Genomic DNA, 22,301 nt, shown 5'->3' with positions numbered 1-22,301 from the left:
ACTTGTCTGCTGTGTGACCTTGGGCAAGGCACTGAACTTCTCTATGCCTCAGTTTCCTCATCTGTAAAATCGGGATTAAGAGTGTGAGCCTCATGTAGGACAGGGACTGTGTCCAACCTGATTACCTTGTATCTGCCACAGTGCTTAGAACAGTGCTTGGCATATAGTAAGCGCTTAACAAATACCATAGTTATTATATTATTATTATTATGATTGTTGACTGCCTCCCCCTCCCCGACTCCACGGGAGGAAATTTCCACAGGAAATTTCTGTCTCTTCTCTCTGGCCCTGGGGGATTGACACTTGGGTGTATTCTCTGCATTGCGCAGAGGGAAGCCCTTGATTTTGGTCTTGGCTTCTGGAGTTGCCGGCCTATAAACTGACCACCCTTGGGGCTCCAGGGAAGTCCTTCTAGGCAGAGCAGTGACTGGTGGAGAAGAGGGAGCCAGCTCAGGGGCAAAGCTGTGACTTACTGTGTTTTTCTATAAATCAATCCATCGGTGGCATTTATCAAGCTCTCCCTATGCAGAGCACTGTACTAAGCACTTGGAAGAATACAAATACCCACTGACAAGCTGCCCACAACAAGCTCTAAAGCCACAATGACATCTCGGGCATTTCCCCTGAATATTTCCCGTTGAGGGGTGACTCTGAGCTGGAACCTGACCCTAAATGGACAGGATCTGTGGACACAGTAAGTGCTCAATAAATGTCCTTGATTAAACGACGAGTGTTTGGTTGACTCTTCTCTGACAGAATCCTCTTCTTCCACTTCCTTCTGCACTGTTCTTGCCCTTGGTTTCCACCCTTTATTCACCCCTCCTCAGCCCCGTAGCACTTATTTCCATATTGATCATTTATTTATTTCTATTAATATCTTCCTCCCCCTCTAGACTGTAAGTTCACTATGGGAAGGGAATATGTCTACCAACTCTGTTACACTGTACTCTTCCAAGGGCTTAGTGCAGTGCTCTGCACATAGTCGGTGCTCTATACTTAAATCAATTGACTTTCACAGGCAAAAAGAGTAGGCAAGGAGAACATGGAACTTTTGCGCACCAAATCCCAAAGTATCAGGATGAGGGAACCCAGTAAGCTTGAAGCTTCAAAACAAACAGAAGGAACAGCTTTTTCCTGCAGGGAGTGGTCAGTTCATGGAATTCGTTACCCCAGGAAGTTGCATAAGCAGAAAAGATTGAGCCCAGAATTCTGTCTGACATTGGTTCCAGATGGAGGCAGAGTCAGATGGCAGTAGTTCTCTTGCCTATCTACACCCTCATGGTTAAGGCTGGAACACCCCAGGTGTCACATTCTTAAAATCACTTTTTCCTAATAATGGTAATGGTAATAATCGTGGGTTTTGTTCATCAATCAATCAATCAATGGTATTTATTGAGCGCTTACTATATGCAGAGCACTGAACTACATGCTCTAGACTGTAAGCTTATGGACAGGGAACGTGTCTGTTGTATTGTTGTGTCATACTCTCCCAAGCGCTCAGTACAGTGCCCTGCCCAAAGTAAGCACTCAATAAATATGATTCTTTGATTGGGAAAGAACAATACAACAGTGGTAGACAAGGTCGCTGCCCACGGTGAGTTTACCTCCTCCCCCTTTATTCATCCCCGTTCTCAGCCACACAGCACTTATGTAAATATCTGTAATGTATTTATATTAATGTCCGTCTCCCCTTCTAGACTGTAAGCTTATGGGCAGGGAATGTGTCTGTTTATTGTTATATTGTACTCTCCCCAGCACTTAGTAGGGTGCTCTACACACAGTAAACACTTAATAAATGATTGAATGAGTGAATACAGTCTGGAGGGTAAGACAGACATAAATATAACTAAACAATATACTGCTACATACACAAATTACAATAATAACTGTGGCTTCTGTTAAGCACTTTGTTTTTGCCAAGCACTGTACTAAGCACTGAGATAGATACACGATATATCTCAGTGGATCTGTTTAAACTTTCTCAAACCTCCTCATGCCCTTCACTTTCCCTCTCCAAATCCAACTTTCTTCATCATCACCCCTGAGGGACACCTCGTGAATTTATCCAGATCTCCCTTAGCCCCGCTGTGGATTCTAACTGCACGACCTCCTGCGGGAAGGGGTGGCTCTGTTTAACTCTCCCCGAACCCTGCTCAGTGAAACATTCGGTTGACAAAGCCAAACCCAGGGGCCCAACCCAGAATGTGAAGACACCGCATCTATTACCGACCGCGAAAACCTATTTCACAGCTGGGGCCTGGCCATCTCTGTTCCACTTTCACTTTATTCACACTCAGGCCCATACATTATTCACTAGGCAACGCTGCTTCTCTAAGGCTGGGTAGGTTTTACGTCCATGTAAGGCCACAGGTTGGGCACATCCGTGCCTCGGGTTCCGGATGGAACCGTGGCAAAAGCCCTTCTAAAGTCACATCTCCAGGAAGTCTTCCCTGAGTAATCTCTCATATTATTATTATTAATATTATCATTATCATTATTATTATCATATCCTCCAACCTACTTCCCCCTCTGCACTGAATCCTTGTACTATAAGCCCTTAGATTTCACCCCCTCTAGACTGTAAGCTCATTTTGGGCAGGGAACGTGTCTACTAACTCTGTTATAGCATACTCTCCCAAGCACTTGGCATAATGCTCTGCACACAGTAAACGCTCAATAAATGCTATCGATTGATTGATCTCACCCTCTCCTCTCTGTGGCACTTATCCGCGTGTCTTTGTACTTGGTTATTTACCTGACCTGTAATTTATTTTAATGTCTGCCTCCCTGGCTAAATTGAAAGTTTCTCGAGAGCAGGGAGCATGTCTATTAACTCTAATATCTGTAATTATACTTATTTATATCAATGTCTGTCTTCCCCTCTAGACTGTGAGCCTGTTGTGGGCCAGGAATGTGTCTGTTTTATTATTATATCGTACTCTCCCAAGTGCTTACTGCAGTGCTCTGCACACAGTAAGCGCTCAATGAATATGATTGAATGAAGGAATGCTCTGCACAGTAAGCATTCAATAAATGTGGTTGACTGACCGACTGACTCTAGTGTACTCTCTCAAGCATTTAGCACGGTGCCCCACCCACCTTAAGTTCTCAATAAATACTCTTACTTGATTGATTGAGAAGGGGCCGATTTATGTCCCTGAGCCTGCAGAGGAACAGGACCAGAGAGGGCACGGGGCTGGCAAGATACGTGACTCACGCGTGTGCCCTGTGAACGGAGTTGTAAAAATGCTTTGGAACATTCTTGAGGGCTGCACAAGTTGAGCGCAAGTATTTTCATTGCTCTTGGCAGGGTTTCCTGGAGCCTCTAGTACAGCCTGTGTGGCTCAGCCCTTCTGGTAGGGAATGAGGCCGAACTCTTCTAGACAAGGCTGGGCAGAGAGAACCAGCCTTGCCCGAAGATTGACGTTGGTTTTCACTGCTTCTCTGCTTTACTGCTTTGGAACCATTCTAAAGTGGAAGAGGAAGGCATCAGGTAGGCCAGGTCAGGTGTTAAGCATTTTTCATTCACTCAATCGTATTTATTGAGCGCTTACTGTGTGAGGAGCACTCGACTGAACACTTGGGAGAGTACAAGACAACAATAAGCAGATACATTCCCTGCCCACAATAAGCTTACACTCTAGAGGGGGAGATGGACATTCATATAAATCAATCAATTACAGATATGACAGAAGTGCTGGGACAGAGAATGACTAAAGGGAGCAAGTCAGGGTGACCAAGAAGGGGGTGGGAGAAGAGGAAAAGAGGCGTGATCAGGGAAGGCCTCCTGGAGGAGATAGGCCTTCATAAAGGCTTTGAAACGGGGGAGAGTCATTGTCTGTCAGATATGAGGAGGGAGGGCGTTCCAGGTCAGAGGCAGACGTGGGTGCTTCTTCAGGGGTAATCACTCCATCAGCCAATCTATCAGTGATATGTACTGAGCTCTTGCTGTGTGCAGAGCACCCTACTAAGCGCTTGGGAGAGTACAATACAACAGAGTTGGTAGAAACATTCCCTGCTCCCAAGAAGCTTTCAGTCTAGAGAGGGGGGAAGATACTAAAATACACTACAGATAAGGGGCAGAGTGTGAATCTGAGGGTGGGAAGAATAGCAAATGCTTAAGGAGTGTAGCTAGAAGTGCATAGGTGATGTTGAGGATGAAGGAAATGAGGGGTTAGTCAGGGAAGGCCTCTTGGAGGAGATGTGATTTTAGGAGGGCTTTGAAGGTGGGAAAAGTAGCGTTGCCTAGTGGATAGAGCACAGGTCTGGGAGTAAGAATGTCATGAATTTTAATCCCCATTCTGGCACCTGGGCAAGTCACTTTACTTCTCTGTGCCTCGGTTACCTCATCTGTAAAATGGGGATTAAGACTTGAGCCCAATGTGGGACAGGGACCGTGTCCAATCTGATTTGCTCACATTTCCACCCAGAGCTTAGCCTAGCACAAAGTCAGCGCTTCCCCATGGTTATTATTATTATTATTATTATTATTATTATTATTATTGACTGTCGGATATGGCGTGGGAGGGAATTCCAGGGCAGAGGGAGGATGTGGGGCAGCGGTAGGTAGCGAGACAGACTTGATCGAGGTACAGAGGGTAGGTTGGCTTTGGAGGAGAGGAGTGTGAGGATTGGCTTGTCATAGGATAACAGCTCAGCAGAGACAAAGGAAGTGAAATAGGGCGAAAATAGAGATGTTCCGATCAGCAAAGCCGGGAGCTGCCAGCCTCAGTTCTGGCTCAGCAGTAGCTTCAAATATGAGTCCACGCAAGCAGGATCTATTCGAGTCAAATCAACCAGGACAGGGAGCTTTGAGGATCCCAAATCCCTGGCCTGGCCCTGGCTCAGAGGCACTGAGCTCCTCCCGGAGCTTGGATCAAACCTCGTAGACGCCCTGCAGACATTCCTGCCCACATTCTCCCGGGAAGACCACATTTCTCCCCTCTTCAGCCCGTGTGGAACCTGACCCAAATCATGAGGAAGGTAGTGTGGTCTAGTGGAAAGAGTCTGGTAGTCAGAGGACCTGGGTTCTAATCCCTGCTCTAAAACTCTTTTTTTTTAGCATTTATTAAGCACTTACTACGTTCAAAGCACTGTTCTAAGTGCTGGGGAGGTTACAAAGTAATCAGGTTGTCCCACAGCGGGCTCACAGTCTTAATCCCCATTTTACAGATGAAGTAACTGAGGCCCAGAGAAGTGAAGTGACTTGCCCAGAGTCACACAGCCGACAATTGACAGAGCTGGGATTTGAACCCACGACCTCTGACTCTAAAGCCCGTGAACTTGCCTTCTGTCACTTCACTTCTCTGTGCCTCAGTTACCTCATCTGTAAAATGGGGGTTGAGACCATGAGCCCTTTGTGGGACAGGAACTTTGGCTAACCCGTGCTTGTATTCACCCCATCATTTAGTTTAGTGCCCATTGTAAGCACTTAACAAATACCATTAAAAAAAATTGGTTAGACGTCCCTGTCAGGTGGTCAGGTGGACAGTGTCTGCTCCAGACAGAAGCCCTTTGGTCAGCATCTCAGCCCTCAGAAACCACCTAATTCAGGCTGTTTCACCACTGCAGAGCAAGTATTGCTTGCTCTGGGCCGGGGCCGGGGGCAGAATAATGGCTCTGATGCCTCTCCCTGATTCTGGGGTGAGCCACATTGCCCAAGCTGAGCTTTCCAATTAATCAATCAATCCATGGATTGATTGGTTGATAGTTTCTCAAAGTTTTATGTGTCTATCATCCCCTATTTAGATTGTAAGCCTCCTTTGGGCCAGTGGCTGTGACTGAATTGGGTTTCAAGGCACTAGCCCTGTTTTTACTACCGTGCTTTTTTGCCTATTGCTATTGTAATAATTGCTCACTATGCCTTAATTCATTCAATCGTATTTATTGAGCACTTACTGTGTGCAGAGCACTGTACTAAGTGCTTTCTTGACACTGACCCCGTTTCCTCTCTCTGATACTCTCTCTGGCCTGGAACTCCATTCCCCTCCATATACGCCAGGCCACCGTCCTCCCCACCTTCAAAGTCTTAATAAGATCACTCCTCCTCCAAGAGGCCTTCCCTGATTAAGCCCTCTTTTCCCTGCTCCCTTTCCTTTCTGCTTCATCTACACTCTTGGATCTATGAACTTTGGACCTTTGGTACTTGCCCCACCCTCAACCCCACAGCACATATGTACGTATCTGTACAGTATTTATTATAAATTATTTATTGGTATTAACATCTAGACTGTAAGCTCGTTGCAGGCAGGGAATGTGACTCCTAACTCTGTTCATTCATTCATTCAATTGTATATATTGAGCATTTATGGTGTGCAGAGCACTGTACTAAGCGCTTAGGAAATACAATTCAATAACAGTTGTGTTATACTCTCCCAGATGCTTAGTTCATTGCTCTGCACACAGTAAATGCTTAACAAATACAGTTAATTGATAATAACTGATAGCCCCTGCTCTGCAGAGCTCTTTTATTTCCCCTTTGTCGCCTTCTGTTCTGGCTGCCTCTCATCCACTGGTTCCCTTTGCCCTCTCTTCCCGACAGGACTCAGTGTGCTGTGGTGCAGGAATCTTCTCTTGGACCCTACAAAGGGAGAGAAAGTGAGCAAGTCTTCCTCGGGATGCACACTTGTCTCCTGGGAAGAATCCTTCCTATGGTTCAGGAAACTGAATCCGAGGTCTACTGACCTCATCTCCTGGCGTCGGCCTCTGGTTCCTCGTTCAGAATCTGTCCCCGGCCTCATCTTGCAGGAGGGTGGGGTTGTCTGAGTTGGAGTTGGAAGAAACCAAAACGGATTGCGTCTTTCTTGGACGGACGCGGTTCCTGGGTGTGTCCGTCAACTTGGGGAGCCTATACGGGGTCACTGGTCTTCACGGTTCCCAACCTGAGGAGAGTCGGGGGCTCTGGAGAGGATCCCTATCCCGTCCCTCGGCTTTGGGGATTAAATTGGGATTTAACAACCGTTCTCCTTCCCCCTTAGACTGTGAGTGCTGTGTGGGACAGGGACTGTGCCTGATCTGATTGTATTGTGTAATAATAATAATAATGATGATGGCATTTATTAAGTGCTTACTATGTGCAAAGCACTGTTCTAAGCACTGGGGAGGTTACAAGGTGATCAGGTTGTCCAACGGAGGGTTCACAGTCTTAACCCCTATTTTGCAGACGAGGTAACTGAAGCACAGAGAAATGAAGTGACTTGCCCAAAGTCACACAGCTGACAATTGGCAGAGGCGGGATTTGAACCCCTGACCTCTGACTCCAAAGCCCGTCCTCCTTCCACTGAGCCACGCTGCTTGTATCTATCCCATGGCTTAGGCTGAGTCCTTGGCACCAGTTAATGAGGACCCCAATTGTTGTTATTTTTGTTATTACTATTTGAGGAGTGGGAAACAGAGGGTCAGGGAGGTCGCCACTGCTGCTACTCTTGCTTCCAAGGAGAGTTTGGGTGATCCACTTGAGCCCAAGTTTTGCCAGCTTCTCACCTGCATGTCTGTAGGCTAGAATCATGCCAGGCCTGCTGGCAGTGGGCTCCCATTGAGGAATGGGGATAAGCTGGCATCCTCCCCTGGCATCGAGGGGGAAGGACACCAGGGTATAGCCGATCCTACGCCAGTTTCCGACAGCCCAATCTTCTCTTCCTCTCCTCCCTCCTCCCTTGCTCACGGGATATGCTGCCCAGAGAGATAAGCTTGTCCTCTCCACACCACATTTTCTCCCAGACAGCACTGCATGGTTTCAGAGCAGTGGCTTGGTAGAAAAAGCCAAAAGTCAGAATCTTCCTGGGCTGGAGTAGAACTGTGATGGCCTCCTTGCCTGTCCTTCGGAGGGGAACTTTGGATGTCTCGATTGGAGACAAAGGGTTTATGAAGCAACCCTTGTTTCGCTGTCTGTGCCCCCCTCAAGATAAGAACTCAAGAGCCTCCGCCGAATCTTTGTGTTGTTTCCTCTTGGGCCAAAAATACAGGAGGAGTGGTCTGAGGGCAGAGGCGGAAACAGACGGGAAACAGAGTGCAGAGGAGGATAAACAGGGGTGAAAAGGGTCTCTGTGCCCAGTTCCCTTAGGGGAGAATATGGGTGGGATGGATGGGATGGAGACCTAATAGTTCCCTGGAGGAGAATGGGAACCAGGAGGGAAGAATGGAAGTTAGATGGAGTGCCAAATTGAGGGCTGGTTACCTCTGGAGAAGGTGGCCCTGTGGGACAAGACCCTCCCCCTCTAGCTGCTCACCCAACAGGCTCCTGAGGGCCTGGAACCCCACTGCCCAGCTCTGTACAGTTGCTGCCGCCCCTCACTCCCAACTCTCTCCTCCCCTCATCTCCCTCCTCCCCCCATTTTGGTTTGGCCCAGGGAAAGAGCTAGAGGTGGCCAGCTAGGAAACGTCGTTTAGGCATCGAAACGCTCAACCTAGAATTAATAATAATAATTGTGGTCTTTGTTAAGCGCTTACTGTATACCAGGCACTGAACTAAGCGCTGGGCTAGATTCAAGATAATCCAGTTGGATACAGTCCCTGTCCCACATAGTGCTCCCAGTCTCCATCCCAGTTTACAGATAAGGTAACTGAGGCAGAAAGAAGTGAAGTGACTCGTCCAAGGTCACACCGCAGACAAGTGGAGGAGCCGGGATTAGAACCCAGGCCCTTCTGACTCCCAGGGCTGTACTCTATCCACTACAACATGCTGCTTCTCTATCCATTCAATCCATTTATTCAGTGATATCTACTAAGCGCCAACTGTGTGTAAGGCACTGTACCAGGTACTGGGGAATAATACAATAGAGGATAAATCTAGAAGGCCTAGTGGAAAGAGCTCAGGCCTGGGAGACAGAGACCTGGGTTCTGATTCCCAGATCTGATTTGCCACTTGTCTGCTGTGTGACTTGGGCAAGTCACTTCATTTCTCTGTGCCTCTATTTCCTCTCTGTAAAATGGGGATGACAATATCCGTTCTCTCTTCCTTATAGATTGCCAGCCCCATGCAGGACAAGGCCTGTGTCTGACTTGATCATCTTGTATCTACCCTAGTGTTTAATGCAGTGTTTGGCACGTAATAAGCTCTTTAAAAACATCATCATTATTATTATAATGAAGAAATGGCCAGCATCTCATCCAACTTCCTAATTACAACATGTGGGCAGAGGATAACGTGACATGGTTTTAGGAGCTGATCTGGTGCTACTGTCAAAGGCAAATGGGCCACCTGTCTGAGCTGGCAATGACAGTTCCACGTTTAAGCTGAATAGTTCTACAATGACTGTGACCTGTTTCTAGACTTAGTTGGCCCAGGGAGGCCAGATTTAACAAGATCTGAAACATTAGGGAGAGAGAGATGGCGAAGGAAAGAGGACGAAGGAATCAACATGCAATCACAAGTAGCAGTCTGTCCAGTTGGAAAGTGGGCCATTGTGTGTCCCGGGGGGGGGACAAAAAAAAAATCCACCTAAATTCCACATCCCCTACCCTCGCCATCAATACCACGTCTGTGTGAGGACCTCCATTTTGCATTGCATTTACGGAGGAAGTAAAACGGGGCCTTTGTGTTGGGTTTGAAGGAAATTCTAACAATCCCACGCAGAGTCTGTCTTCGGCCTTAATGTCAACTATTCGCCTGCGATTTTCAGACAAACAAGCCCCTCCCGGGTTTGCTGGGCAGTCTGGAAGTTGGGGACTTCTCCGACCAGTCCGCTCCCTGGACCCTAGAAGGCCCAGAGGGGGGCACCACGGGCAACAGCAATTCTATCCCTTTGGCCCGAATGCCCAATCCGACTTTTTGGATAGAATGCTAAGGAATTATCCCTAATTCCGGAGTGAAGCCCACCGCCATGTTGGAAGAAATGGTTGTGTTCTTGTGCGTGGTGTTGGAGAGGGAGTTAATACTATCATGCCATTTTTCCCTGATGCTTTAAGGACCCATCCCACGGATTGTGTTTGCCGTTTCTTTGGTACTTGGAGAACTTCGGGCTGCTGGACAAACCTGACGGCCAATGTGTGGCAGAAACACAATGCCCATTTTTCCATATGAGGAAACTGAGGTAGAGAGGCCTAGAGTAGTACTTGTGGGATAGGTTGGATCAGAACCGAGGTCTTCAGGCTCTTTAGCTCCTTCCCTCTCCTCTGATTTGGGCCTCAGGGCTGAGAAAGCTGTCAGGAGAAGCAGCGTGGCTCAGTGGAAAGAGCACAGGCTTTGGAATCAGAGGTCATGGGTTCAAATCCTGGCTCCGCCAACTGTCAGCTGTGTGACTTTGGGCAAGTCACTTAACTTCTCTGGGCCTCAGTTACCTCATCTGTAAAATGGGGATTAAGACTGTGAGCCCCCAGTGGGACAACCTGATCACCTCGTAACCTCCCCAGTGCTTAGAACAGTGCTTTACACATAGTAAGTGCTTAATAAATGCCATCATCAATATTATTATTATTATAAAGTGATCATATAGCCAGCCCTATGGGTGCTGGTAGAGAAGTACGCTGGCATCCTCAATGCCCTGGAAACAGACAGCTGGGGGGGCATAGTGATAACGACAATAAGAATATTGTTATATTTTAAGAGCTTTCTTTGGGCCAAGCACTGTACTAAATGACGGGGTAGATGCAAGATAATCGGACCACTTGATAGTTACCCCTCCCTCAACCCCACACAGTGCTTATGTACATAGTCATGATTTATTTTAATGCCTGTCTCCCCACCTAGATCTTAAGGTCCTTGTGGGCAAGGAACAGGCTGACCAGTTTCGTGGTATGTGGTAAGAGCTTAGTATGGGTTCTGCACACAGTAAGTGCTCAAAAACATACCACCGACTGACTGATCCATGAGAGACTGGGATCGATTGATAAATGAGAGGACAGTGAGGGAAAGTTGGTGCTATGCTGTTTGGCAAGGGATAGAGAGGAGAGATGACTGAAGTGGACAGACTCCTGATGAAAATGGAGGGAGAATACAATGTTAATAATAAAAATAACTGTTAGAACATTTACTTTGTGCAAATAATAATAACTGTTAGAACATTTACTTTGCGCCAAGCATTGTACTAAGCGCTGGGGTAAATACAAGATAATCAGGTTGGGCACAGTCCCTGTCTCTCAAGGGGCTCACAGTCTAAGTAGGAGCAAGAGCAGGAATTGAATCCCCATTTTCAGATGAGGAATCTGAGGACAAAAGAAGCTAAGCGACCCGTCCAAGATCACACAGCAGGCAAATGGGGGAGCCAGGAGTAGAACCCAGGTCTTTCGACTCCCGGGCCTGGGCTCTTTCCAATACAAAATTGTTCTCTACATCCCCACGCTACCCGGAGGAGAGGGTACCCACTGGAGTGTAAAAGTAGCTGATTCCAAACAAACACAAGAAAACATTTCTTTCCCCAGATGGCGGGGAGCATGTGGAACTCATTACCACAGGAAGCTGTGCAGCTGAAAATATCGGCAAGTTCAAGAGGGTTTGGATAAATTCCCAGGCGAATGGTCTGAAATGGGTCACTAGAGGGAATGAATTAATCGGTGGTATTTATTGTGTACTTACCGTGTGAAGAGCTCTATACTAAGCACTTGGGAAAGTACAGTTAAGTTGGTAGACATGATTTCTGCCCTCAAGGAGCTTACATATCTAGTGGGGGAAACTTAGAGAGGCAGAGGGGAAAAATTAGGGAAGTCCCATGGTCCATACTGAGCTGTGAGGATGGGTTTTCAGAAGGGCAGACATTTTATGGCTCTGCAGGCATTTTGGTTCCACTGTTGGAAACAACTCTGGGCTGGATGGACACTCAGGATGAGCCAGAAATGGTGGTCAGGCAATCAGTGACTCAGTCATATTTATTGAGTGCTTACTGTGTGACGAGCACTTTACTAAGCTCTTGAAAGAGCACATTGTAACAATATAACAGACGCATTCTCTTCCCACAACAAGCGTACAGGGGGACACAGATATTAATATAAATAAATAAATGACAGATATGGACATCAGTGCTGTGGGGCTGGGAGGGGGAATGAAGAAAGGGAGCAAGCCAGTGCAGTGCAGAAGGGAATGGAAGAGGAAAATGGGGCTTAGTAAGGGAAGGCCTGTTAGAGGAGACGTACGCTTAATCAGGCTTTGAAGGAGGGGAGAGTAATTGTCTGGCGATACGAGGAGGGTTTTCCTTGCCAGAGGAGGGTGAGATAGATCAGAGAAGCAGCGTGGCTAGAAAAGCAGTGTGGCTCAGTGGAAAGAGCCTGGGCTTGGGAGTCAGAGGTCATGGGTTCGAATCCCAGCTCTGCCACATGTCTGCTGTGTGACCTTGGGCAACTTAACTTCTCTGAGCCTCAGTTCCCTCATCTGTAAAATGGGGATTAAGATTGTGAGCCTCACGTGGGACAACCTGATCACCTTGTATCCCCCCCCCAGCGCTTAGAACAGTGCTTTGCACATAGTAAGCACTTAACAAATGCCATTATTACATTATTACATATTACATAGATGAGATCAAGGTACAGTGAGAAGGTAATGTTTGGGGAAGGGCCACAGAGGCTCTTTTCCAGGCCAGCATGCTAGGCCCAAGTCCTGTCCCCACAGGGAGAGGGCACACAGTCACTTCACTTCTCTGGGCCTCAGTGGCCTCATCTGTAAAATGGGGATGAAGACTGGGAGCGCCCCCACCCCCCGTGGGACAACCTGATCACCTTGTAACCTCCCCAGCGCTTAGAACAGTGCTTTGCACATAGTAAGCGCTTAACAAATACCATTATTATTATTATTATTATTATTACCTGTAAAATGGGGATGAAGACTGTGAGCCCCCCCGTGGGACAACCTGATCACCTTGTAACCTCCCCAGCGCTTAGAACAGTGCTTTGCACATAGTAAGCGCTTAACAAATACCATCATCATCATCATCATTCCAACTTTCCTCTCCCATTCCACTTGGTACGCCCAGAGAGGCCCAGACCCCTCCAGGTCCTGAGCTTTTATCATCCTCCAGCTTTTATGGGTCACCTTTCCTCTGGCCTGCTAGCACTGGGGACCGATTGTGGAAGAGAGTGGGAATTCTCAGAGCTGCATCCCCATTTCCAAGAGAGGGAAAAGCTGCCTCCCCTGAAAGCAGCAAGCGGAGGATTGTGACGGTAGGGATTCCGGGGGAAACCAAAAGCAATGATCCAGGCTTTACCAGCAAGGCTCCCAAAGCACCTTCCTCTGCTTCTCCTTTCCAGTCTCTGGAGAAGCAGCGTGGCTCAGAGGAAAGAGCCCGGGCATAGGAGTCAGAGGTCGTGGGTTCTAATCCTGGCTCCGCCACTTGTCAGCTGTGTGACTTTGGGCAAGTGACTTAACTTTTATCAGTTACCTCATCCGTAAAATGGGGATTAAAGACTGTGAGCCCCAAGTGTGACAACTTGATTACCTTATATCTCTCCCAGCGCTTAGAACAGTGCTTGGTACATTGTAAGTGCTTAATAAATACCATCATCATCATACCTGTTCTATCCTCCTACTTAGACTGTGAGCCCCATGAGGGACCTGATTATTTTATATCTCTCCCAGTGCTTTGAACAGTGCTTGGCACGTTATAAGCGCTTAATGAATAGAACTATTATTATTGTTGTTTTTATTAGCATTATGGAGATTCAGTCCCCACCCAGAACAGAGACTCTAAGGTGGTTCAATTGGAAACCGTACGCTGAAAGAAGGGTGAATGCAGGATTACTGTGGGGTCCTCAGACCGCTCAGGGAAGAGGAAAGAGCAGTGGGTGTTTCTTTTTGCGAGAAAGAGAAAGGGTGGAAAACCTGAGTTTAATGATTTCAACTGAGATTTCTCTTTCCTTTGACCAAATCTGATTGGTTTCCCCACATTTCTCCCTTCCTTCTTCCCCTTTCCCAGGATAAAGTTCAATTTCCCCTCAGTGGAATTATCGTCAGTTCTGGGCAGTGTTGGGGCTCACTGGGGTGGATGATGACATTACACCCGAAAGGCTCCCTGTGGGAAAGGGGTAAAAGTACTTAAACTGGCCAGTTTTCCACTGGGGAGAGGAGATGGTCACCAGGGAGATAGGTTGCCATGGTGATGGGGCACCGTGGCTTTTGAAGCATCTGTGACAGACTGGGTTTACTAGAGAAGCAGTGTGGCTTAGTGGAAAGAGCACGGGCTTGGGAGTCAGAGAATGTGGGTTCTGATCCCGGCTACTCCATTCATCTGCTGTGTGACCTTGGGTAAGCCGCTTAACTTCTCTGTGCCTCAGTTACCTCCTGGGGATTAAGACTATGGGACACCTTGATTACCTTGTATCTACCTCAGGGCTTAGAAAAGTGCTTGGCACAGGATAAGCACTTAACAAACATCATCATAATTATTATTATTACTTCTTCTCTCCATTCCGGAGAATGTGTTGGAGACCTTCCTTCCCTTCTAGTCCCTCTTTTATGGAGCTTCATCCATCTCCATGGCAACCTATCTCCCTGATGACCCATCCCCATGGAGCCTCATCTTCATGGTGATCCATCCCCCTACTGCCCCATCTCCATAAAGCCCCTTCTAATGATAATAGTGGTATTTGCTAAGCACTTACTATGTGCCGGGCACTGTACTAAGCGCTGGGATGGATACAAGCAAATTGGGTTGGACACAGTCCCTGTCCCACATGGGGCTCACGGTCTCAATCCCCGTTTTACAGATGAGGTAACTGAGTCAAGGAGAAGTGAAGTGACTTACCCAAAACCACACAGCGAAGTGGCAGAGCTGGGATTCGAACCCACTACCTTCTGACTCCCAGGCATGTGCTCTGTCCACTATGCCATGCTTCTCCGTGAGGGACCAGGGACAGAGCACTTCTCTGACCAATTGAGCCCTGTCCCTTCTTCCTTCTTCAGGTTTGGTCTTAGTCCTGGGCCAAACAGGGGCCAGGAGGGGTCAGGGAGCCATGTCTATACTCTGTTGTATTTTCCCAAGTGCTTAATACAGTGCTCTGCATGCAAAAAGTGCTCATTAAATACAGTGCGTTGAGTGGTTGGAGAAAAGGGTAGGGATATGATTTCATTACATCCGCGAGAATACGAAGCTTGGATCCATGAAGGAGAGAATGACAGGAAGTCAAGGTCTGCCATCATTATTGCAGAAGGGGCGAGAATTTAGGTGCCATTTGGACCTGAGTTTTCTGTTGGACTTTCAGAAGGCTCTGACCTTGATTTTCCGAAAGAGAGAGACGTCACACACTTAAGACTTGCTCCCGATGACCTGTCTCTTCTGCCTTCCCACCGCTGAGGGACCCGAGTGAGGGGAGACAGGAGTCTTCAGGGCCACGTTCTTGGATCCCGGCAGGATCCATCTTCCAGATTGGCTCTGAGGATTGGCTTTGTCACGATTAGCTTCATTTCCTGAGTCATCCGTTCCAAGGGAATAGCTAGCTCAAAGTTTCCTGAAATACCGATCCCCGCAGCCCGGGAAGGGATCCAGCCGGGGTTGGGTCTGTTTCTTCACCAGATCTGTGGCCGATCCTATGGTCAAGGAACAGTGGCGAGCCAGAGGTGGTTCTAAAAGGGTCCGTCCAGATAATGATAATAATACTTAATAACAATTGTGATATTTGTTAAGCGCTTACTGTGTGACAGGTGCTCTATTAAGCACTGCGGTGGTTACGACTTAATTGACTTGGACACAGTCCACGTCTCCCGTGGGGCTCACAGTCTTAATCCTCATTTTACAGATGAGGTAACTGAGGCACAGAGAAATGAAATGACTTGCCCGAGGTCACACAGCAGACAAGTGGCAGGTGCAGAATTAGAACCCAGATCCTTCTGAATCCCAGGCCCATGGTCTATCGACTGGGCCATGTAATAATGATGGCATTTGTTAAGTGCTTACTATGTGCCAAGCACTGTTTGCTTCTACTAAGATGCTCTGTTCAGGTGCTTTTATCGGTATCGAGTCCTCAACACAGCTAAGATAGCAAATTTGGGTCCTGTGTTTGGGTAGACTTGGGGAGGATAGTCTAATGGATAGAGCACTTAACAAAAAACATAGTTATTGTCAATATCATTATATTATCATTATTATCTTTCCATTTAGTGATTGCATCTTATCCTATCCCTAGCACTTAACACTCCCCCTAGATTGCAAGATCCTAGAAGGCAGGGGTCATATCTACCAACTCTATTGTTGTCTATTATTCGTGTTTTCAATGTTCTGCACAGAGTAGGTACTTGATAAATACGTGTTTTCAATGTTCTGCACAGAGTAGGTACTTGATAAATACGATTGATTGATTGATTGAAAGGTGGAAAACAAAGGCTGAGGGGTGAAGTTGATTTGATTGTCTCAAGGGTTACTGCTCGACTGGGCAATCAGATTCATTCATTCATTCAATCGTATTTATTGAGCGCTTACTGTGTGCAGAGCACTGTACTAAGCGCTTGGGAAGTACAAGTTGGCAACATATAGAGACAGTCCCTACCCAACAGTGGGCTCACAGTCTAGAAGGGGGAGACAGACAACAAAACATATAAGCAAAATAAAATAAATAGACTAAATATGCACGAATAAAATAGAGTAATAAATATGCACAAACATTCATTCAGTCGTATTTATTGAGCGCTTACTGTGTGCAGAGCACTGTACTAAGTGCTTGGGAAGTACAAGTTAGCAGCATATAGAGACGGTCCCTACCCAACAGTGGGCTCACAGTCTAGAAGGGGGAGTCAGACAACAAAACATATTAACAAAATAAAATAAATAGAATAAATATGTACAAATAAAATAGAGTAATAAATACGTACAAACATATATACATATATACAGGTAATAATGATGGCATTTCTGGCCTATCCTCAGGCAGAAATTGTGTTTAAAAACATGGAAACGGGGATTTTACAGGTGCTTCTGTTCGGCTCAGGGTGCTCTCCCCTGCTTTGTCTTCCTGTGGCCAAGTTGCGTACCGCTAAGACCGAGAAATTTAAAGCGGCCGAGAAGTTGTGCTGTCCGCATTCACATTCGGGCCCATACAGTAGCCTATAATGCCCTCTGCCCCCAGAATTCTCTGCCTCTCTAGGATCAAGAAAAGGAACATTTCCCCCTCCCACCATCAGTCAGTGGCTTCCCTGTTCCCCCAATCCAGACGTGGGATCTCTTTGGTTCCTGTCCTTTCGTCAGCCAACTCAACCACGCTGCCTTTGGGGCTTAAAAATACAACTCTAACCCACTCCAGATTCCAAACATTCTCAGGGGCCAGTTGGAAATGCTGCGATCCAGAAAGGCACACAGTGGAATTCTCTCCCTATAAGCAGAAGACGTGCAGCTGAATGCTATCTGTCAATCCATTGGATTTATTGAGCACTTTCTGCGTGCAAAGCACTGTACTGCACTCTTGGGAGAGTGCAATGCTACAGGGTTGGTAGACACCTTCCCTGCCCACAACGAGCTTACCGTCTAGCGGGGGAGGCAGACATTAATATTAATTGTAACATTAATTGTTTGGTTTTGTTGTCTGACTCCCCCTTCTAGACTGTGAGCCCACTGTTGGGTAGGGACTGTCTCTATGTGTTGCCAATTTGTACTTCCCAAGCGCTTTGTACAGTGCTCTGCACATAGTAAGCGCTCAATAAATACGATTGATGATGATGATGATAATATAAATAATTAAATTGTGGATATGCATGTAAGTGCTATGGGGTTGAGGGAGGGTGTGAATCTAAGTGCAAAGCTGACGGAGTTATATAATGTACCAATTGCTTGTGCCTTGCTCTGAAATAGTTGTAGATTAAAGTAGTTACGCTTCACTGAGGGACAGCATACGGTGGTGAAAAAAAGGGCCCGGCATTAAGCTCGTATGGCAACCATAATTATCTGGCAAGCGCCTTTCAGATATTAGCTATGAGCTGTCCCCTTGGATCTGTTTTCCTGAGAGAGGTCAGAAGTTAGTTCCTCAGTGAATTTAATGAGGGTGTGACCAAGTTATGGCTGTCAATATTTATCCTAGACTCAGAGGTGGTGATCTAGAGAAATGGGAATTGTTCTTTTGTAAAATCTAGAGTGGCTCTTTACCCTGAGAAGGGGAAATTCTGCTTCAATTAATCTGGGTAAGCCCTCTTTCCCCCACTCCCTCTCCTTTCTGAATCAACTCTAAGCTTGTACTCTCTGTACCTCTCTGGGGACTTCATAATCAGCCAGCCCACAGCATTTCGTGAAGTGACTTGCCCAAAGTCACACAGCTGACAAGAAGAGGAGACGAGATTAGAACCCACAACCTCTGACTCCCAAGCCCGGGCTCTTTCCCCTAAACCACGCTGCTTCTCAGTTACACACTGCTTGTATCAATCCCAGCGTTTAGAACAGTGCCTGGAACATAGTAAGTGCTCAGCAGTGTGCTCAGTGGAAAGAGCACGGGCTTTGGAGTCAGAAGTCATGAGTTCAAATCTCGGCTCTGCCAATTGTCAGCTGTGTGACTTTGGGCAAGTCACTTAACTTCTCTGGGCCTCAGTTCCCTCATCTGTAAAATGGGGATGAAGACTGTGAGCCCCACGTGGGACAACCTGATCACCTTGTATCCCTCTAGCTCTTTGAACAGTGCTTTGCACATAGTAAGCACTTAATAAATGTCATCATTATTATGTACGCATCCACTATTTTTCTTTATTTCTTTATATTAATGTCTGTCTCCCCCTTTAGATGGTAAGATAATTTGGGGCAGGGAGTGTGTCTACCAACTCTGTAGTATGTACCAATCCAGCCCTTCCCTGACCCTTTCAGGTGAAAGGGTCCAAAGAGCTTTATCTTTCAGATCAGCATTAAACAATTAAACATTTCCCTGCCCGTTGGCAACTCCATGGCTTCCTCTGCTCACTAGAGCAGGATCTTTCCTGCAGCAGGGCCTTTCCTCTCATCTTCTGCCCCTTCTCTATCCCTCCAGGAATTCCTGGGGGGGTGGGGGTGGGGGGTGTCACTGGAGCTGGAAGGAATCAAACCTCCACCCCTCTTCCTGCCCTCCAAGGGAGTATCTTTGAACTGGATTTTGCTGGGGAATACAGCTCACTCATATACAGTCATTCATTCAGTCTTATTTGTTGAGCACTTAATATGTACAGGACACTGTACTAAGCACTGGGGAGAGTACAATATAGCAATAACTGACACATTCCCTGCTCACAGTGCTTTCATAGTGCTTGCATTTCCCCGCTGCCCTGGAGGTTAAACCCACGCTGGCTCAAGTGATGGTGAGGACGTTTGCTTACTTCCAGGAAGCATTTATTTATTCCTATTAATGTCAGTCTCCCCCTATAGACTGTAAGCTTGTTGTGGGAAGGGAATGTGTCTATTATATTGTTAGATTGTATTCTCCCAAGCACTTAGTACAGTGCTCTGCACACAGTAAGTGCGTAATATATATGACTGCGTGACTGCCTGACTGACTAAATGATTCCTCCAGGAAGACCCATCTCCCTTTTTAGGTTAGAGACCAAGGATTCATTCATTCATTCATTCGTATTTATTGAGCGCTTTTTGCGTGCAGAGCACTGTACTAAATGATCTCCCTGGCTAGGAGTGTTGCCAGGCAAGAAATCAATCAATCAATGGAGGGAGAATTTAAGGATCCTTAAAAAATCAGTCGTATTTATTGAGCACTTACGGTGTGCAGAGCATTGTAGTAAGCACTTGGGAAAGGACAACATAACAGAATTGGTAGCTGTGTTCCTGGCCACAGTGAGCTTATAGTCTAGAGGGAGAGGAAAGCCATACTATTGAGTAAGGAGGGAGAGCTCAGCTCTAGGAACCAGGAGGTCTAATACTACTGTTATAACTATTACAACTACTATTATTACTACCTGAACTAGTACTATTACTGATAATAATAATGCAATTATATTACATTATAACACTATAACAGACACATTCCCTGCCCACAAGGAGCTTACAGCCTAGAGGGGGAGATAGAACATTAATATAAATAGATAAATTACAGATATGGACACAAGTGCTGTTGGGCTGAGGTTGTGTTTGTGGTTGTAACTGTTGTGACACTGGCCTCTGGGCCTCATAGGATCTGTAACTCTGTTCTTTTTTTACCACAGTACTTTATGACTCTTACTGAATTTATCATTGTGTCTTTTATGTATTTGTATTTTTATCATTTCATTTTCTTTTAGGTGTCCATTGCTTATCTCCTCTTTCTGTCCCCCACCCTTATTCTTCGTTTGTGAGGACTTGTGGGTGTCGGAGACCCTGTTTAATTCTCATCTGTGTGTTTTTTCCCTGTGCTTGGCTCACAGGGCGTACCCCCTGGGTATGCTGAGAATATTCATGCAGTCGTATTTATTGAGCACTTATCATGAGCAGAGCACTGCACTAAGGGCTAGCACGGAGTCTGGGTACTAGCCCACCGTTGAGCCTCTTACCCGCCCTGTCTGTTAACAGTGCCCACCGTCCTTCCATGTTTCCACAGACCCGAATTCCCTCTCCGTAAACCTGGGGTTGCCCGCCCACCTGATCCATCGCCACAAGTCCTGGTCAGCCTATACCACCTACGTGTCTCCGATGGTGAGGGGATTCCTCCAACTCTCACCTCTGGAACTGGAAAGCCCCAAGACGGGCGGCCCGGCTGACATCGCCCAAGAAGGGCAGCAAGTAGAGAGTGAGGGGCCACCCCAGTCAGCGCTCAGCCCTCAGAATTCAGCAGCCATGCCCCGGGGCCAGGAGCTGGCCCCAGATTCAGCCCAGGGCCCTTCGGCGTCAGGATATAAGGTCATTTTCTCGCGGAAACCCCCACTCCGGATACTTCCCTTTGGCTCCCAAACCGGGCACAAGGAGGGAGAGGAAAGGAAGTATCAGCAGTTGATGCTTGAAGAATGACTTTCCCTCTGTTTGGGTCACCAGTGCTGTTCCCCGTGAAATTTCTTTCAACATTCCTTTAAAAGGCTCTACCGGACACCCCAGACTCATTTTGGGTCAGAGTCGTAACAGGAAAGGATCAAAACCACAGGGACTGTATAGCTCGTCACAAAGAGTCGGTTCTGCCTCAGCATATTGATGTTAATATTGTTATTATTATTATTATCATTTTACTTGTTAAGTGCTTGCTACCTATCAAACACTTTTCCGAGTGCTGAGGTACATGCAAGTTAATCAGGTCAGACACAATCCCGGTTCCACATGGGGCTCTCAATCTTAAGAAGAGGGGGAAATGGTATTGAACACCTGTTTTACAGTTGAGGAAACTGAGGCACAGAGAAGTGAGGTGACTTCGCCCAGGTCCCAAAGCAGACAGGTGGTGGAGTTGGGATTAGAACCCAGGTCCTCTGGCTTCCAGGTCTGTGATCTTTCCACTAGGCCACACTGCTTCTCTAGGTTCCTTTTCTAGACATTTGTTTGACACCTGAAGTCTGTCCAGCAGTAGGCGAATCCAGCCAGAGGTTAGAGAGGCTCAAAAGGATATTCCCCCATCTGGTGAGCTTCTCATTCCCTCTGCTTACTGCTCTATGGGCCATAATAATGATGATAATAACTGGGTCCTTGTTAAGCACTTATTATAAGCCAAGCCCACACTGGGGTAGATAATAATCAGGCCAAACGCAGTCCATATCCTACACGGGGCTCAAAGTCTAAGGAGAAGGGAAATGTGGCTATGATTTGGATTCTCAAAATTTTCCCTGCTGCTATGACTCGGTAAGCCCTGAAGAGTTTATTTTTATTTATCTTATTAGCACTTACTATGTCAGTCAGTCAGTTGTATTTACTGAGCAATTACCGTGTGCAGAGCACTGTACTAAGCGCTTGGCAGAGAACAATAAAACAATAAGCAGACACATTCCTTCCCCACAGCGAGCTTACTCGGACACTGTAATAAGACCTGAGGTAGATACAAGACGGTCAGACTGGATACAATCCATGTTCCATGAGGGGCAGGCAGTTTTTCATCCCCATTTTACAGATGAGGTAACTGAGACCCAGAGAAGTGAAGTCACCTGCCCAAGGTCACACACACACAGCAGACAAGGGGTAGAGCTGGGATTAGAAATCAAGTCCTCTCACTCCCCTGCCCGTTCCCTTTCCACTAGGCCCCGTTGTTTCTGTTATCATTCACCCCTAAACAGACCAGAAACCCAAAACCCCACAAGCTTTATCAATTCATCTGGCAATAATTTCCTCATCAACTACTCTGGGAGAATTTGAAAGACATCCCGACTCATCCTTATCTCTACTCACTTGGTTGGAGAAGAAAAGGCCTTTCTCTCGAGGGAACTAAACTCTGTATTTCCCAAGATCCTACAGTGTGGAGGTGGAAAGTCACCCCCCTGACTGGGGAAGCTCCCTTTTCCCCTGCTCCCCAAATCGGACCTCCTCGGGGATGACAGAGCCCCC

General features: G+C 46.8%; 1 protein-coding gene across 2 annotated transcripts in view; it reads left to right on the top strand.

Moving 5' to 3' along the window:
* The window catches only part of CDRT4 (CMT1A duplicated region transcript 4), a 28,721-nt gene extending 7,803 nt beyond the window's left edge, over nt 1–20,918 (top strand). For both annotated transcript variants that reach the window (XM_038757487.1, XM_038757486.1), the window contains exon 3: nt 20,386–20,918. In XM_038757487.1, coding sequence (XP_038613415.1) covers nt 20,386–20,792 — 407 coding nt within the window. In that variant the 3' untranslated portion in view covers nt 20,793–20,918. The remainder of the gene's footprint in view (nt 1–20,385) is intronic.
* The last annotated feature ends 1,383 nt before the right edge of the window (nt 20,919–22,301 follow it).

This window comes from Tachyglossus aculeatus, chromosome 15 (assembly GCF_015852505.1).
Source record: "Tachyglossus aculeatus isolate mTacAcu1 chromosome 15, mTacAcu1.pri, whole genome shotgun sequence".
Taxonomy (NCBI): Eukaryota; Metazoa; Chordata; class Mammalia; order Monotremata; family Tachyglossidae; genus Tachyglossus; species Tachyglossus aculeatus.
Note: the sequence above shows the minus strand (reverse complement) of the source record. Positions and strands in the feature narration are given on the sequence as shown.